Genomic DNA, 20,046 nt, shown 5'->3' on the forward strand with positions numbered 1-20,046 from the left:
ATAATTAAATCCATGATCAGTAAAATTTAATACAATTTTACTCTAATTTTCAATGACCTTAGTGTTGTGTTTGAATATATTTTCAGATGTTTAGCCTCATAGCAAAAGATTTTGCCCACGAATCTAAAAGTATTGACAGAAGTAACATTAAAGAAGTTGTAGAAAATTATCTTTAAAAATCTAAATTGTGCCATAAGTGTGCAGAAAAGAAGAACAGGACCTAGGAAAGCAACCAGAAGTAGCTTTCTTATATTCCACAGGACCTAGCTAGCTCACACCTCCTCTTAGGTTTAGAGGGGGATAGGTTTAGCTCAGTCGCCTAATATCCCTACCCAGAAGCTGTCAAGGTGTGCAGTGGGCAGAAGCCAAAGCAGCCTAAGGGGGACGGAACCCATGCCTCTTCTGAGGTGTTGCTCCCTTCCTCTGTGTTGTGAGCAGTCCCCCTGCCAAGAAGCTTGTTCTTTGGAGGGTGCTTGGCCCAAAGTGATCACAAGCAAGTCCAGTGCTCCCACCCCACTGGCCTAGTTACAGGACCCTCACTTGCGGGAGGGGGGCCATGCCCTGCCTTCTTTTCCATCCTTCTGGAATATTTATTTTTGCACTCTTAACACTTGCTAATAAAGATTGTCTACACGGGAAAAATACTCGAACTATATTTTCTAGTAGATGTAAAAAGGACAGATTGACGGAGCAAACAAAAGATAGAAAGGGGCTATATCCAGGATCCTCTCACATAAAAAGATAAAAAGAGCTGAGGAAAAGTAAAGGGCAAAAGATTCACTCCGGCATGTGTAGTATGACTGGCTAAGAAGTTCATTAATACCAAAGGCCCCTGCTGGGCCAAAAAGAGGAAAATGTTAACTTCCCTGTTATATAACCCTTTCATTAAGTTGTCATCAGTAAAGAAGCTCTAGAAAAGTCATTCCACTACAAAGTGGGGTCTGAATGATATGATATAGGATCATACCAAATGACAAGTTATTGATAGATATGTGTATCTATGAGGTTTCAATGCATACAATTGAAAAATGAATCAATTACAGACGGTATGAAGAAAACATGTATAAAAAGAAGCTATCAAATATAGCCATCATATCACCCATGAGGAAGTCACAGAAGAACAAATTACAAAAGCTTTCTGTCTCTAGAAATGAGTCTGAGGTCCTTCAGATTGAATGATTGTAGTCTGAATGATATGTTGAATGTGTAATTTGTTTTGAAGTGGCATTTCAAATCTCAAGGGCTACACACAAATGCATTCAAGAGCACAATACTTCTCTTATTCCAGATGAGATGCCCTATTAGCTCTGCTTATGAAGAACTTAGATTATTCCCTAATTTCCCAATATCTCCATTCCTTTGGCTATTTGGATCACATAAAGCCTTTCTGGTTTTAATTAAATTCTTTCAATTATAAAAGGTTTCTGTTCCTGGAAGAGTACTAGAACATTTTGTCATGCAAAAGTTTTCTGGGAAAATGAGAATAAAAGTTATTTTCACAAGATGTGCTTTCTTTTCCTTTTTTATTTATACATAAGAAAACACTGGACAGTGAAGAATTTAAAATGGAACATACTGAGGACCCTTTAGATGACCAACCTGATTTAACCCTAGACAGATTCTAATTCCAATGTTGGAATTACTGGGAAATTACATATGTGTTTCATATTCTCACATTATAAGAAAACAGTAGATCATATTGGCTAAAATTAGAGTTTTGCAGTCAGATAAATATAGATTTAAGTCCATTTTAGCCACTTAATACATGTATGATATTTGCCAAGCCTGTTAACCTTTCTAAACTTCAGCTTCTTTATCTGTAAGGTGTGTATTATAATATCTGTGTCATAGGTTGTTGTGAGATTCAAATTAAATAAACATTTGTAAAGCACTTAGCACTGCTTAGAATATACTAAGCAACTGAAAAAATGGTAATGGCTAATTATAGGAAAGACAAGAAGACAACTGCAAGAAGGCACTGTCGTCCATATGGAGAATACTTGTCAATATAAAATTCTTTAAGTCTTTGACTATGTCCCCCTTTTAGGGATAATTAAAGTAATAATAATAATAATGATAATAATAGTATATAATGTTTATTGAGTGTCAACTATGTGCCAGACACATAATTAGTGTCTTCACAAATTCTCAAATTTAATCTTTATTGAGAAGTTCCAGTTACAAAGTTTGATCTATATTTATTGGTAATTGATTTCTCAACACTGAGAAAGAGAACCCATTTTTCATCACTTTACCATCACTGTTCTGGAGAATCAACACTGAAACAATATTATTTCATCAGTTACACAGTTTGTAGGTGAAACTTTCCTATGAATTGTCAGTTATTGGCAAAACCTTAGAAAAGAATGATTTATACAACTGTAGGAATATAAATATTAAAAAAAGTTTTGCCCATCTAAACTGATATCCTTACAGCTCACCTGTATAATTAAACATTATTGACAATATTCTGTATGTTAGGCATTGTATTAAGCATTGGAGATTTTAAAATTAATAAATATAAATACAGTGTCTCTCATCATGAAGCTAATGGTCTAATGGGGAGATAAACTATAAAAATAAATGGTAACTTTAGGACCACCAGACATTATGTTTCCTGATGTTATGAAATAGGAAACATAAAACACCACAATATATTCTTGCCAAAATCCACGCTAAGTCTAATATGCCTCTAGATCTAACCATCTTTTTCCAGAGACTATAGGAGAGAGAAGAATGCATTAAATTAAACTAAAAAGACATAATCTGCCAAATTAAGAATGTGGAAAATTCTACAATGTAAGTGATTCAGTGTCTTTAACAAATTACACAGGCTAAATAAATTTAAAAGCATGATAATCAGTAGAACTGCAAACCAAAAAAAAATGTATATCATTTTGTATTTTGATTGGAACAAGTCAACTATAATAGAATGTTTCTGAGAAATGAAAGAAAATGGTCTGGGTCTTGGATAATATTAAGGAATTAATAATTTTGCTGACTGTGATAATGGTGTTGTGGTTATCTTTTTAAAAAGCTTATTCTGAAATTTTATGATATTTGAAATTTGATTTAAAATAATTCAGGAAAAAAGTAGGGTGAGTAATACATGAAAAATGGAAAGTATAATGTCATTAATGGTTGAAGCAACCTATTGGGTACCTGGTGAGTATTATTCTCCACTAAAAAAATTAAATGAAAATATGGGAAGTGCTATAAAAGTGAGAAACTTAGTGCTTTGAAAACTTGTAATAAAGAATTTCTCTGAGTCAGAAAAGGTTTTTATTGAGGACTTGGCACTTGAACTGAGATCTGAAGAATGAGTCCGTTCTCTCTGGCGGGACGGAACAGGATGAGTCAGAGGATTAAAAAGGCCAGTGGGGTTGCAGTAGAGAGAGGAAGTCTGGGTCCCAGATGAACACTTCAGGTGTTCATTGCTAAATGCCAGGAGTATGACTGGGTTCTTCCTTTTTCATATCTCCCCTCCAGAGAAAATTGAAACCAGCAGTGCGAAGAATCCTAGCCCGTTCTTCCAGTTTAATTTTAATGCTGGATTGTCTAAAATTCAGGCATATATCCTCATTAGCTCTTAAACTTCCAAAAAGAAAATTTTTGAGTCATAATCCTTTCAATTTACATTGTAAACTAGGTGTATCCTTAGGAATTGGCCAACGTATGGGCACTTATTGAGAAGTTCAATTGAGATAATTACTAAACTGATATGTGGTTTGTTCATTTTGTATCCTAAAACATATCCATAGTTCAAGCCAAATCAGTAATGAGCATTGACTGTCTCAACAATAACGTTATCACTCTCCCTGCTCCACTGCTCCCCCCATCACAGATGATGATCTTAACTGGATTGCTCTTTGTTGTAAATTCATCAAACATTGTCACCGTCACTACCACAAGCAGCTCTATGAGAAGTAATTCCTCGGTATTAAGAATATAGTGGAGGATATTGTTCACGATATGACAAAGTATCATCTTTATGAAGAAACACCTGGGAAACTCCTATCAGACTTTAATAACAAAAATTATAGTTCTGTCGGTTTTTAACTCATGGAAATTTGGAGTTATATAAATGATCACATATTTTATGTAGCCTTGTAAGTCAGCAAAGAAAATACTTTCTGGAATAAGCATTGGTTTAAATAAATAAATTAGCTTCACATCCTGAGCTTTTGCTTACTTTTTCAGTTTAAAAAAAAAAAAGTGAGGCAACAGAGATCTGTAGACCTAAAGAATCTGTCATTTTCCTGATGGAACTCAGTATGTAGTACAGTTGGTTTTTACCTCCTCTAGCTCTAGTATTTAAATTAGAAGGACTTGACTCCTACTGAGTGAGATGAATGTGATGATTCCCTTGATATCTACTCTGGGACTTCAGATAGACCACAGCAGAACCTGCCAGCCAGGGTGTTCTGGGTATGGGTTATCAGTGAGCCTCAACCATGAATCCCCTCAGTGTTAGGGCAGCAGCAGGACCATGCCAGTTATCTCTATTCAAAAGCTGCCTCACCTATTTAAATTTATTTACTATTTATTTCACCTATTAGGCTCACCTATTTACCAAATTAACAAGCATACAAATATTATTATTCTTTGTGTGTGCCAAGTGTAAAAACTGTTGGGGGCTCTATGGTGCAATGTCATCTACCCATTGCCAGTTTCTTACTGTTTAAATTCAAATACAAAGTTTATACATGGTCACTAGAAACATCTGGGGCCATACTTGTGATAATCATGAATGTGTAGAACTTGTAACATCTGCATCGAAGCCGAGGAGTTTTGAGTGCCTTTCCAATGCAAGGGTTCTTTTTAACTCGGTAACACATCAGCAAAACAGAGGGTGTCTTAAAACCGTTACTCAAGAGTCATGAGGGACAGAAAGAAGTGATTCGTTTTTGGAAGTATCAAATATGTTCTAACAAAAATATCCTTTAAAATTCATTCTATTACCTGATATTACATGAGACATGTTTCATCATCTCAACACCAAATAATTGATTTTATCAAGAGAGTTTACAAAGTCATAGTTAATATATCCTCAAGTAAAAAATGTAAGGTGTTAGAGAAATGTAAGGTGTTATTGTCCAGTAGCATGTTTGCCAACTGCATATTCCACAATAATTCTAAACTGTACACTGAATTCTTTGTCAAATATGGGTAATACCACTATCATTCTCTGATTTTCTCCTTTTATAGTTGACCTCATAATATAAAATGATTTTGTTGAGTTGCAAGTAGTACACATTCATTTTCCAAATAATCCTAAGTCAGTTTAATAATATCTATAGTGTAAAGAGTGGCAAATTATGGAACACAGAAAGGCTTTTGGAAGAAAGAATCAGCATTTTAAAGAAGGTTATAAGCCGTCTTATAGTTATTGTCTTAGATATACAAAGGGGAGAAGCCAGTATTAGACTCATCAAATTTCTTTTTAGACCAAGACTACAGAAATAGAAATGAAGAAAAGATCATCAACTTCTATGATTACTTCTTTGGATATGTTGGATGATGCTACTATCAGACATAAAGAAGGTAAAGTAAAAAATATTTAGACACTATGGAAGGTACCATTCATATGATTCACTTTTTTTTTTTAATTAATTATTTATTTATTTATTTATTGGCTGTGTTGGTTCTTTGTTGCTGCCCGCGGGCTTTCTCTAGTTGCAGCGAGCGGGGGCTACTCTTCGTTGTGGTGAGCTTCTCATTGTGGTGGCTTCTCTTTGTTGTGGAGCATGGGCTCTAGGTGCACAGCCTTCAGTAGTTGTGGCACAGAGGCTCAGTAGTTGTGGCACATGGGCTTAGTTGCTCTGTGGCATGTGGGATCTTCCCAGACCAGGGCTCAAACCCGTGTGTCCTGCATTGGCAGGAGGATTCTTAACCACTGCGCCACCAGGGAAGTCCCCATATGACTCACTTTTAAGGAAATCCTCCAATTTCTTCAGAATTTTAGATGATAGTAACTAAAATTTAAGGAATAACATGAGACTATTAGGATAAACAATACTTTAAAATTTCATAAGCATAGTGTTTTAGACACTGGAAAAGGAACCAAAGAGTACCAAGGTATTTTCTTTGTTTAACCCTGAAAACAACATGAAGTATTACCTTGTAACTAAAAATACAGTTTGGTGTATATAACATTAACCTATTAAGGTCCTTTTTATACTTGTCTCTGCTTTTTAAATATATATAACTAGTAATCATTATTATAGACAATATTGAAAGACATTATTTTGTAAAGCATGTAAATCTAAAATTATAAATATACTCTCAGTTATATTCCATATTTGTTTTTCTTGAGAGGTACTCCTATGTTTTGATTCTAATACGTAATTTGTCTCATTTTCATTTGTCTAACTTGAAAGCATGAACAAAATAGAAGAAATTTACTTTGCTCAGATTTTTATTAATACAAAATATTTCTATTTGCTAATACAAAATCAGAAGTCTAGTTTCAAACCTCCCTTTGCATGCAAAAGTCAAAAATTTCTACTAGTTAGAGCTTAAATAAACAATTAGCTAATGCATAACTTTTCTATTCTTTCATTTCAGAACTTAGAAAATCCAGGAAGAGATGCCCATTTTGTTGGTATAGATTTGCTAAAACTTCCTTGATCTGGAATTGTTCTCCTTGTTGGTTAAAGTTGAAAGAGTTTGTCCATATGATTATAATGGACCCATTTACCGATCTTTTCCTTACCATATGCATAATTCTAAATGTACATTTTTTGGCCTTAGAACACTACCCAATGAGTTTAGAAACGAACAATATTCTCAACATTGAAAACCAGGTAAGGCTCTCATTGTACATTATTTTCTTTTGCAATTTCAACTTTTCTTTAGTCATCATTATCCCTGCTATTTTATTTTATAACTCCAAAATGTTGCAAATGCATTATATGAGTATGAGATGAAGTACTGTGTTCATGCTTTCTCACCTCACCTCCCCCAGCCCTGCTTTGTGAATATTCTTATCATTGAATAGATTTATAGCTAGAGTCCGTTTAAATTTAATACTTCTAGCTAGCTGCATGGCAGTCAGGTTAAGTAGAAATTATTTATTTCCTCTCCCTTCTCAAATATCCCCTCTTTTGGTATGGTAGCCCCTAGATCAAGGTAGGGCAGAGGTGAAATAACAGACACAAGTCCTTCACTGACATCTGAATTTTGAATTCTGTTACAACTGCACCTAATCTTAGACTGGAGCTTATCCTTTTGGCAAGGTATTTTTGAGATTTGCCCATCTTTTCTTTCCACATACAATACAAAAGAGAAAGATTTCTATGAGTTTAAAAACAAGTCACATTCAAGCAAATATATATTGTTTAATTTCGTTTGCTTTTATTGTTGTTTAGTTACTTGATACTAATACAAACAGCCAACTGCTACCATTTTGAACTATACATTTACTTGATACCAAAACAGTAATTTAGTTAGTTCTGCCAGTGTAGTTTTCAAAGGACAATTTCCATGGGTTTGCTTTTTTTCTGGATCATATATACTTTTGAAAAATTTCTTTTACACTTTTAAAAATTAAATATCTTAATATGTACTCTTTAGCCCAAAAGGAACTATTCAAAATGAAAAGATTTTCACTCTAAAATATTCTTTTGTTTTCTTCCAGGATGACTTTTATTAAAGTAATTGAAGATTACACGATGTTTGACATTAGATTGTCAAACAAAAGCTATGAGCCTGTACTTGTAATACAGACTCTGAAACTAATCAGATCTTGACAGAGGAAATATGAAAAAGGTGGCAGTGAAAATTTACAGTTTCTGCGTGTGAGGGTTCTGACAGAGCTACTGGAATTATATTCTCATCTCTATGTTTTGTTTTATTTAGGTGTTTATTGGAATTTTCACAGCAGAAATGATTTTTAAAATAATTGCCATGCATCCATATGGGTATTTCCAAGTAGGCTGGAACATTTATGATAGCCTAATTGTGTTCCATGGTTTAGTAGAACTTTATGTAACACATTGTCATGGACTGGCTGTTTTACGATCATTCAGGGTGGTAAGTAGAATCCAAGACCTAAATTTTATTTTATAAAAATTCATCTCAGTTTCCTCAGACGTGAAGTGGGAAGAATAGTAATACCTATCCTTTTGGTATACTGGAGGTAGTAAATGAACTGATTCATATGTAACAAGCTTAGAAAGTAACCCAGAAAAGAGTAAGTAGTCTCCAATGCTGTTGTTTGGCTCAGGCATTAAAGGAAACACGCCATATATACAGCAAATTTGAGATACAGTTTTAGAAAGCAGGGTCAGGAATACTGGGTCAGTGTTGAGAAGCAGGATAATAAAGAGTCCCAGAAGCTGAATGCCAGTGTGTAACTAAAGAATCAGGTGAGTATTTCTAAATGTAGGGTAGAAAACTTTGTAAAAGAAGAACGGTCAGGCCAATAAAATGTTATTAGAAAATTATCAAGTCAGAATCACTATATGCCTGCAATGTAGGTGGTAGTAAAACATCAGAAAACTAGGCAAAGAAATAATGTTATTAGAATGATATTTATAGAAATGTTGGGCATTTGATAAATAATATATTGTCTCATTCTTGGTAACAAGTTGAAGGAATGTAGCAGATATCAAGAACAATTAAGTAGATTTGATCTTATCCAAATAATTCTTCAGAATCCTATCTTAAATCTTTATCCATAGGCTTGTCTAATGAGTAAGAGAAAAATATAAAAGCTGTATTTATCAAATTTATGGATGAAACAAGACTGGGAAATACAGACAATGTAATAAAAGGTAGTATCAAAATATCTGAAAGACTAGTAATGGACTGAATCTAAGATGATTACGTTTATTTATTTATTTTTTGGCTGTGTTGGGTCTTCGTTTCTGTGCGAGGGCTTTCTCTAGTTGCGGCAAGCAGGGACCACTCTTCATCACGGTGCGTGGGCCTTTCTCTATAGCGGCCTCTCTAGTTGCGGAGCACAAGCTCCAGACGCGCAGGCTCAGTAGTTGTGGCTCATGGGCCTAATTGCTCCGCGGCATGTGGGATCTTCTCAGACCAGGGCTCGAACCCGTGTCCCCTGCATTGGCAGGCAGATTCTCAACCACTACGCCACCAGGGAAGCCCTAAGATGATTAAGTTTTACATGGATAAATGTTAAGTCCTACCCCTGAGTCCAGAAAGCCAACTATATACCAGAAAATGTTGAGGAAGGTATAGCACATACAAAAATAATATATGGATTTTAGATGACCCAAATATTAAGGTGATTTTGTGCCATATAAATAAAATTTTTTTAATCTGGTGAAAAGAAATGAAATATTCAGACTAAACCTAGCATGTTATGTTTGGTCTTCCATGTTATTTTTAAAGGTAAATACACAATAGAACTGTCAATGGAATTCAATGGAAGCTGAAGACTTTTCCAGCATCATCTATATGTCAAAATGTGGGAAAATATTCAATACACTGTGAAAAACAAAACAAAGAATGGATACTTGCTTTACCAGATATTAAAACATAAAACTAGAATAATTATGATAGTGTAATATTGAATGGGAATTGACAGATCAATAGAAGAAAATATACATGGATTTACAGTAATAAACTATAGAATATGTAAGATGTATTAAGAATTATACATAAACTGAATTTTCAGTGCTTAGTATTAATAATGCTCAAAACTGAATATTACATTAAAGACTACATATGTATATGTGTATAATGCTGATAAAAAATTTTAATGTACATCGTAATGAATAGTGACCAGATTTTTTGTTGTTTTTTTCTTATTCTGGGTTTTACATTGCTCTATCAGTTGCGAATTTTCAAATTGGGGAGATATTGGCCAACTTTCAAGATTTTGCTGCTGACTCTTGGTAACTCAGTGATGGCCCTGAAAGACTTGGTCCTGCTGTTGTTCACATTCATATTCTTTTCTGCTGTGCTTGGCCTGAAGCTGTTTGGTTCAAATTACAAAATATACGTCTGCAACATAGATGAAGACTGTCAACTTCCACACTGGCACATGCATGATTTCCTCCACTCCTTCCTGAATGTATTCCGGATTCTCTGTGGAGAGTGGATAGAAACTTTATGGGATTGCTTTAAGGTAGCAGGCCAATTCAGTTGTATTCCTTTTTACATGATGGTGATTTTAGTTGGAAACTTATTGGTAAGTAATCCATGCTTTAAAATTTTCCTTGAAAAACTGATGTATTGTAGTCTGGCATTTTCACAATGTGGACTTATGGAAGCCAGTGGTCTATAACCGTGCTATCTGATATGGTGGCCTCTAGCCACATGTGGCCATTGATCAGTTAAAATATGAGTGGTCCACTTTGAGATGTGTCATAAGTGTAAAATACCCACTGAATTTGAAGTCTTACCTCCCAAAAAAGAATGTAAATGATTTCATTAATAATTTTTATATCGAATGTATTTTAATTATAGTATTTTGATACATTTAGTTGAATAAAATATATTAGTAAAATTAATTTCACCTGTTTTTGTTTACACTTTTAGTGTGCCTACTGGAAAATTGCATATGTGATATGCATCATATCTCCATTGGATAGCACTGGTTATAACCTGCTACTCAAAGTAGCTTTGGTTTTATGGGAGATAGTTATTAATGAAGACTCTCAGATCCCATCCCAGACCTGTGGAATCAGAATCTATATTTTAACAATATCCCCAAGTGATCTGTATGCACATTAAATTTTAAGAAGCACTTAAATGTAGCACTGGTTGTCAAATTTGACTGCACGTTGGAATTACCAGGGGAACTAATAAAAATAAACTAATGTCTTGGATTCATTCCCAGAGATTCTGATTTTATTGGTATGTGGACATAACCTGGTCATCACGATTTTTTTTAAATCCTCATTTGATTAAATTGTGCAACAAAGTTGGAAAACCACTGATCTATAAAACTGTTATGCATTAACTAAGAGGAAGTACTTTCACTTTTAAATTTCCAGTAATTGGAGTGATATTACCTTTTACTTCTTCAAGAAAAAAATGGCTTATAAGACAAAATTCTTCTTACAGGAAAAAAAAGAGATTCAATATTTACGTTTTATTCCTAAGTCATAGAGGTCAAGCACATCTCCCAAAAGGTGGGGAAAAAAATCACAGGTTAGACTCCATTGTATCAGCACATTTCCTCATTGCTTCTGTTTACCCTGGGCATACTCCTGTCATATGCACACATTGACATTATGTTTAATTGTTCATGTACTTGTCTATCTTCCTTATTAAACTGTAGGCTCCATGAAGGAAGGGATCATGAGTCCTCCTATTAATCTTTTAGGAGACTAGGCTATTTTTAATTCAGAGCGCACTTAAACAAAGCAGTAGCATTTTACAGTGTTATAAAGTTCTTTCTTTAGATCACAGTTCCAGAGCATTTTGAACTTGATTTTCAGCCTTTTAATGCTCTTACTGTATATATATATATATATATATATATATATATATATAGGGGGAAGTGTGTGTGTGTCTAAGATATAAGAAATCTTACATTGTAAGCTCTTAAATATACAGTTGCTGTAGCATAATTTTTCCTTCTCCAAATCCTGACACAAAAATCTATTCTTTCATTCATTCCATACTTAATTAATTTTTCAACAAATATTTTTTATCATGTACTTTGTGCCTAGCATTGTGCTGGTTGTCTATTTAAGAGAAAACATGGTTTCTACTCATATGAAGCTTATAGTCATGAAATTCTTACTAAACACCCTTTTCATTTTTCTCACTGTGGACAATACTTAACCAAACAAAGGGAAAAAAAACAACCAACTACCTTAAATTATACTTGGTCTTTCCCTTTGTCCTTTGAGAATGATAGAGATGCTAATAGTCTAGTTCCTACAAGGGCCATGGAGCCCCTGCCCAGATTATCTGTAAGTAAGCCTTAATATCAAAATGGGACACTAGTGGGAGAAAATCAAACTATTCTGGGGATATTGGCATTCAATTACTGTCTTTTCAGTTTTTTTTTTTTCCATTGAGATTCTGTAATTGTAGGTTATAGAAAATATATGTTAGTTGTTCAGATGATCTTACCTGCAAGAAATTTCCAGTGCTGAGCCATCTTATACCCTCTGTTTTATTGCTACACCAAAACTATGGTTACGATTAAGATGATTTATTTGATGACTTTATTAACTGCAACAATATTTTGATTTTTCCATGAGTGAGTCTCATTTGAGCTTTCTCTATTCCTAAGTGTTAAAAAATATCTGGGTATTGAGAAGTAAAAGTAATTCATTAGAAATGAACACAATTTGGTGGGTACTTCATAATATTTTAGGTGTATATGTGCATGAGAAACAGTAATTATCAGAGTGCTTGAGAATTCACCTCTTCACATAGATCCAAAATTCTGAAAGATATTTTAACAAATGAATGCTGCAGATCTTCATATACTTAGCTATTTTATTTTATGTACACATAAATTTTCAGTATAAGTATTTTTAAAAGTAGATCTTAATATATGAAGAAATCAGAAATACAAGCAGGAAAATATTATGTAAGTTATATACATATTATTACACATAATGTGTAACATTTGAACCTTTCCCTTTAAAAATAATAGGTAAAGCATAAAGTAAATTAAATCTTCAAAAACTCAAATATCTGAAGAGAGGAGAGAAAACTGCCAGAATAGACAAAATGCTCAAATTACTACTTTAAGTCTAAGAGAATAATCAATATAAATCTCCAACACTAGAATCTAAAATTATAATCTATACCCTACAACAACAAACAAAATAAAAATCTGATTCTCTGGAAAATGTACATGCCTTGATCTTATTTCTCAGTGATGGTAAAGGTCGAAATACACACTATCCTCGAATTCAAAATAACTTGCAAATATTAGGAATGATTCTTCCATCACTCATCTCTTTCTTATTTGACCAAATTTATTATCACAGAGAATCAATTAACCTAACCAATCCCTGTGCTTGCACGTCACAAGGAAAGTTAGATGTGGGCTTCAGAACCAGGGATAGCTCTCTCCCCATGAGATTCCTCATGGGTTTGCAGACCCATGAAGATGTCATTACACATCTTCCTGGGTTAGGGCTAAAGTGAAGTCAGCCACCTGGAGTAGCAAATCATTTTCTCACTTTGGGAGAGTTAGCCTGGCTTAGTGAGAAAAACAAACTTTGGAATAAGACAGACTTATGTTCAACCTGTGTGATCTTTGATACTTAGCATCTGTAAGTTTTGTGTTTTCATCTGTAAAAGAGAAACAAATGATATTTCATAGAATATTGTGACCTTGAGATGAGTTCTGGCTATACAAACCACTAGCACAGCACCTGGCCCACTGTAGATGAGCAAAAACTGAATAGCCTAAATAGCATTGTAGTGTGTATGCTGTTTTCAAATCTCAGGTCCACTTTTTTAAAAGATTATTTTGTCGTTGTTGTTTGAAAGGAAACAAAAAAATGAGATGCATTTAACCTCATTTACTTCCTCATTCAGATACTTTACCTGTTTCTGGCATTGGTCAGCTCATTTAGTTCATACAAGCCTGCAACAACTGAAGAGAATGATGAAGCAAAAAATCTCCAGCGTGCAATGGCGAGGATTAAAAAAGGAATAAATTATGTGCTTTCTAAAATATTATGCAAAAACCAAAATGTTCCAGAGGAAACAATGGACAATGTAAGTGATATATATGTTAAAGAGAATATTTCTGACCATACTCTCTCTGAATTGAGCAACACCCAAGACTTCCTCAAGGATAAGGAAAAAAACAGTGGCACAGAGAAAAACACAATGACCGAAAATGGGAGTCAGTCACTTATCCCCAGTCCCAGTGTCTCAGAAACTGTACCGATTGCGTCAGAAGAATCTGATATAGAAAATCTGAACAATAAGGAGATTCAGAGCAAGTCAGGTGATGGAAGCAGCAAAGAAGTAAGTTGTTTTAATATCATGATTTCTTATTGTTGATTGATGGCATTGTTGATAAGGAAGTGAAGCAGTGCTGAAGTTCCCGAGTTAGATTACCCATTCAATCCTAGCTATAGCATTCCTTGCTCCTGATTTTCTGCTGCTGATCAAGTTTCTTAAACTTTCTAAGCTTCAATTTCCTCGTCTGTAAATGAGGATAAACTTGTATCTATTTCTTAGAGGAGATAGAAAAGAAAGATTGAGAACAATAGTTCAATAGTGCATAGAATAATGCCCATATATAGTAAGCACTTAGTAAACATCAGATAATATAATTATAATAGTCTGTCCATTAATAAGCAAGCAGCATGGGGTGATGAAAAGCATATTGAAGAAAACTACATTTTTAAAATCTATGTGTGTTATTGGAGAAATCACCAAACTCTCCTGGACTTTATCATGTTTACAATATAAGATGGGACTAAAAGAGTGCTAAGTTACTTTCTTGCTTGCTAAAATTTTAAGATTCTTGTCAGTTCATTTTTGCAACGTATTATAGCATATATAATTGAGTTGGACTAAAAGAACAAAGGAAAAAGCCACCAGTTTGAATTGTGAACATTTTGCAACTTTATAAACACAGGGTGGTGGGGGAGAAGGGTCATATTCAAAGAAGGGCAGATACTGCTGTTCACTTAGCTTTTAAAATGTATACCCTACGGGATACAGTCTTACTGTCTTCATTTGCAAGCAGCATAATGTGTTAGTAGGAGCAATCATTTAATTCAAAGCTACATCTATAGAGATCACATCTGCACTGTGAGCCACTTGCATTGGACCTCACTAGAGAATCATTTTAGTTCATTCACTGGCATGGGGAAGGGCAGAGAATATCTTTTTCCAGGTCCCCATAGTCTCTGACACCATCTTATCTCCCAGACCTCTTCTGGCTTGGCAGCCGCTCTCTGCAATAACTTATCAAATTGGCCTTCTAAAAGGAATTAAGTTTCAATTATTCAAAGTCCTTCTAGTTTCTAGTGCAGGCATCTTTGTTTCCGAGAATCATTTTCACTCCTTGTCACACCCCATATTCTCAGGTTCATTTTCCTTTAATTAATACCATTATTAGAAAATGAAAAGTATTCTTCTCCAGCACACTTCTATATCTTCACTTAAATATTTATGAATATTTATAGAGTGCTAGCTGATTTTATTTAAATTATAACAACACTATAAGGCATGTACTACCATCCATTTCTCAGTAAAATTACTATTTATCATAGCACATCATGGGGAAATGGGAAACTTCTTGCCAATCTCATTAGAAAGTTGGAGATACGAAAATACATAGGAAAGATGGAAATTAATATAACTGTAAATGTTGAAGTTTCAGAAGTTGTCATTTAAGCTGCATAATTATTTGGTCTTGTTGATTGGTTAACTACTCAAAGAAGATTTATTCATTTATATATTTATAACACTTTCCAGATTATGTAGCCCAAGAGTGCTTAGGATGTTGATATACCAAAAGCCGAAGATGAAATATAAAATTACATGTGATCTGATAATTCAGAGATTCATACTCTCTTTGGTATTTAAGCTTTCATATTTTATTACAAATATATAACTATATAAATTTCATAAAAGCATAAAATTTAAATCAGATTTTGAAACTTGTTTTTTCATAATGTAGCAATATATATTGGCCATTAAATAATCTTTTACTAAAATGATTTATAATTTTGAATCTTAATTGATTTATTTATAAATTTAGAATAAAAGTACTCACACAGTTTTGGGAAAATGTCATCAAATAATTTATGTGCAAGCGTTTTCCAAACTCTAATAAAGCATTTAAATATAAAATGTATAATTTTCAATCATTGAATGCTCAAACATGATATAATATTAATTTATTTATTGTCTACTCCCAAATCAGTGCATTGCTATACCCTTATTTTATCAATAATAAAGAGAATACAAAGGGAAATGAAATAATTTTTCAAGAGATTTGCTTATTTAAGAGTAATATCCTGCTGTATATTTTATTTTTTTAATTGAGCATCATGATGTCTTACAATTGACCGTATATGGTTTAAAGCAAACAAAACTTCTAATTTTATTTCCTTGATGCTTACTGTGCAAAAGACAAAGAGGTAGAACAAAATATTTATAATTTTCTTTTTTGTATACTCTACCTAGATCTTTCCTTTCAGAAATTTGAGATAGCCTGCACATCTTTTAGGAGAACAGTGTTATTAACTATATGTTAATTTTAATCTAAAAATCATTTTATCTTAAGTTAATTTTTTAAATATTTTTTTAAAACTTCAATTCTCAGAGATATGTATGCATTTTAATATCAATTATGAAATTGGCCTGAAGTCTTTTACTCCTGACAGTAGTCTTTCTGTACATAATATTTTCTTTTTTCTGAAAATAAAATAAACTTTAACTACAGTGAGTAGATGAAAGTTTAATCACAACTTTCTTGGTGGGATTTTACTTTTCAGAAGGTAAAGCAATCTAGCTCATCTGAATGCAGTACGGTTGATATTTCTATCTCTGAAGAAGAAGAAATGGTCTATGAACGTGGAAAGCCAAAGCGTCTTAAAAAGGGTAAGAAAAAAATTAATTCCTTTGAAAACTGTATTGAAATTAGACTAAATTTCTCTTAACCTAAATAATACTATTGAATATACTTTTAATTTTAAAGAGTTTGTTAATTTGACTAAGGAATACACACACATGAACATGTTTGTGTGCATGCACATGTACACATGCCCATATGAATCCTGATAGAAACTTATAATAAATATCTAAGAAAAAGTCAGTATTTGGAAAAGAGAGGAAGGGCCTACTTCCTAGGGAGTCTAATGAAGTAGTTAAGAGTGTTGGTTCTGAAATCAGACAGCCTGAGTTCGTATGCCAGCCCACCATTTACTAGCTTTTATTTACCCTCTCTCTGGCTCATTTCCTAACATGTAAAATGAGAATAATAATAAGACTTCATGGGATTATTAAAAAGATTAAATTCGTGTACGTGTGTATGTTTTTATAACTTGTGGAATGGGGTCAATATTTAAAATACTCATAGGAAAACAAATCACGTGATGGTCATGTATTTTTATATACCACATGAATATTAAGAAATGTATGGGGCTTCTGTCAGTTGACCAACTCAATAGATATGTAGCATGCAACCCTCAATGACTTATAATTCAAATTAGTTTCCTAACAAGATTAACAAATAACTGTAGGTTCTGAACATTTGAAATCACTGGAAATCATCAAAATGGTAATTGCTAAATGTTCAAATTCCTATATTCAAAAATAAGAATCCGCTCTTGGTAGCTTGAGTTATAGCACTTGTATCATACAAGACCAGGGAGGAAACATTTTCTATATTTTTCTGACCAAAGATGTATAAATTGACTCTAGGTAAAATTTTATAAAATTCTAAAATGTGTCTCTTTAAACTCCACCCACCTCCATTCTTCATTCTCTTACCTGTTAATCATACCCTTCTCAAGCCTCACGTTTTCCTTATGCTAACTCTCTTGACGAGAAGGTAGAATTCAACCTCATACACCAGTACCCTACCCACAAATTACTCCAAGCTTAGCTCCTTAAAGAGTCTCAATCAAAATTTCCATTCCCATGCCACCTAAGAGCTGGGATCAATTTAATTTACTTAACTGATATTATACCTCTTACCATGTCATAAATATTTGTATATTTAAATGGAAATGCTTGTTATGCCATGTGAATCTTCAGAGAATGACTTTTCAGGCATTATACAAAAATGTAGTAATCAGAAGATGATGTGTGTGTGTCTTGTGTGTATGCATGTGTGTGTTTTGTAGGAGTGGGGGTGAGTTCTATTTTCAGACTCTGTCCAGCAGGGTAAGAGGATGTTCTAAGTCATCTCTTCCTTTCACAATTTCTTTCCTCCTACTTTACCAAACTCACAAGCTAAGTTTTTCCTTTTTTTCCTCAGTGATTGCAGTGGTCACTACAATAGAGGTAAAAATCAAATATTTATGTCAGAAACCACCTATATTAGACTCTGTAAATAAATACTTGCCAAAACATTTGGAATGTTTACTTTTTCATGAGTTTTCTAGATTTCTGTTCTTAATAGTTTCATTCTTGACAGGTTATGGACGAAGATCTTCATCTGCTCAAATCAGCAGAGACTCCAGGAAAAGAAAAATTTGGCAGAACATAAGGAAAACTTGCTGCAAGATAGTAGAAAACAGTTGTTTTAAGTGTTTCATTGGCCTTGTCACTCTGCTCAGCACAGGTGCTCTGGTAAGTGAGAGTTCATATTTTTATGGAAAAAAAATGCATCATGAGTCTACATTCATGAAGTCACCATGCCAAATCATTTTCCCCAGAATACTTATTATAGCACAAAATTTCATATTCTAGGATTTTAGTTTTGGAAGACATACATTACAGTTTCTCAGAAAGTCTGTATATGCCTCATTCAATATTAAATAAATAATATAATTTCAAAATATGTGAATGATAGCAGGAAAAAAGAATGTTAATAAATACCCAATTTTTCTTATTTTAATAAAGTTTAATAAAATGCACATATTGTGCTAGTACTTTGTTACCCGTTCTATTGGAAAGAGAAATATTGCATTTACTTTTTTGTAAAATTAATTAATTAATTTTTGGCTGCGTTGGGTCTTCATTGCTGCACGTGGGCTTTCTCTCTAGTTGCGGCGAGCAGGGGTTACCCTTCATTGCGGAGCGTGGGCTTCTCATTGTGGTGGCTTCTCTTTGTTGCGGGCTCTAGGCGCATGGGCTCAGGAGTTGTGTCTCGAGGGCTCTAGAGCACAGGCTCAGCAGTTGTGACGCATGGGCTTAGTCGCTCCGCGGAAAGTGGGATCTTCCTGGACCAGGGCCCGAACCCGTGTCTCCTGCATTGGCAGGAGGATTCTTAACCACTGTGCCACCAGGGAAGTCCCTGCACATACTTTTAAGAACCTTTGAACTGCAAATATATTTACCCATTGACCCAAGAATCTTAATTCAGGGAAATTATTTTAAAATCTTCACACATATTAAATGCATTTACAAGGCTATGCACTGAAGAATTTTTTGTAATAGCAAAAGATTGAAAAACAAAAAGAAACCATATTAGGTGACTGTTTAAATATGCTATGGTACAGTCATCCAATGGGATACTGTGCAGTTACCTAGAAAATACAAGAGCTGTCTGCATGCTGATATTGCAATTCCCCAAGATATGGTAATAACTGAAAAAAAAGAAAGAATAAAGTGTACAGCATGCTACATTTTATGTAAGAAAGGGAGAAAAATAGAATGCATATTGATATTTGCTTGTGTTTGATTAAAGAAGATCAAAGAATGATACACAAGAAATAGTTAATCATGAGATGCACAAAACAGAGTCATGGTTGGGAACCAGACTTTGTACTGCAAATATTTTTAAAGTAAACTTTATACTGACATTTAGCACACATACTGAAAAGCATGAAAATCTTAAGTGTATAGCATAAAAGATTTTCACCAAGTGTATGTACCTATGTAACCATCACCTGGCTTGAGAAATAGAATGCTACCAGGGCTCCAGAACCATACTCTGACCCTAAGAGTTACTTCTTCATTCCATGTGGATAGCCAGTATGTGGACTTCAACTGCCACAGATTGGTTTTGCCTATTTTTTAATGTTTTAATTGAAATAGAGACTTCTGTATATCTTTTTATATTATTTCACATTATATACCTATTCAGTAAGTAAATACATGTAATGAATAAAGTCCTTTAAAATAACTTTGGATGATATTTATAATCTGCTTTTATAAACACTTTTACTCCATAATTCGTTCAATTGAGTCAGCAATTCTCTTATTTTATATTTACTTTTATTTAATAGGTTTTTAAGAGTCACACCATTATTTACCAAAGATTATTTTCATCCTTGTTTAATCTTTGACCTCAAATACACTTTGAAACAAGTCTGCCTGAGGTTATTGATATTTTATTGCCTTTTTTACAGTGATAAAAAATACTATGAAATTGCTTTGAATGACATTATCAGAATTTGCTTCCTTCACAGTAAAATTGAGGTTGATCTATTAAAACCAAGAAACTTTAGAAAAACATTA

The 20,046-nt window shown here is 33.6% G+C and overlaps 1 protein-coding gene across 5 annotated transcripts in view; it reads left to right on the plus strand.

The window, feature by feature from the left end:
* SCN7A (sodium voltage-gated channel alpha subunit 7) overlaps positions 1 to 20,046 on the plus strand; it is an 87,008-nt gene that overhangs the window by 43,806 nt on the left and 23,156 nt on the right. For 4 of the 5 annotated variants that reach the window (XM_060302315.1, XM_060302319.1, XM_060302318.1 and 1 more), the window contains exons 11-17: positions 5,448 to 5,544; positions 6,568 to 6,806; positions 7,861 to 8,034; positions 9,803 to 10,159; positions 13,486 to 13,923; positions 16,413 to 16,518; positions 18,059 to 18,213. In XM_060302315.1, the coding sequence (XP_060158298.1) occupies positions 5,448 to 5,544; positions 6,568 to 6,806; positions 7,861 to 8,034; positions 9,803 to 10,159; positions 13,486 to 13,923; positions 16,413 to 16,518; positions 18,059 to 18,213 (1,566 nt within the window). The remainder of the gene's footprint in view (positions 1 to 5,447; positions 5,545 to 6,567; positions 6,807 to 7,860; positions 8,035 to 9,802; positions 10,160 to 13,485; positions 13,924 to 16,412; positions 16,519 to 18,058; positions 18,214 to 20,046) is intronic. The other variant, XM_060302320.1, reaches the window with a different exon arrangement.

The sequence above is a fragment of the Globicephala melas genome, chromosome 7, assembly GCF_963455315.2.
Source record: "Globicephala melas chromosome 7, mGloMel1.2, whole genome shotgun sequence".
Lineage (NCBI taxonomy): Eukaryota > Metazoa > Chordata > Mammalia > Artiodactyla > Delphinidae > Globicephala > Globicephala melas.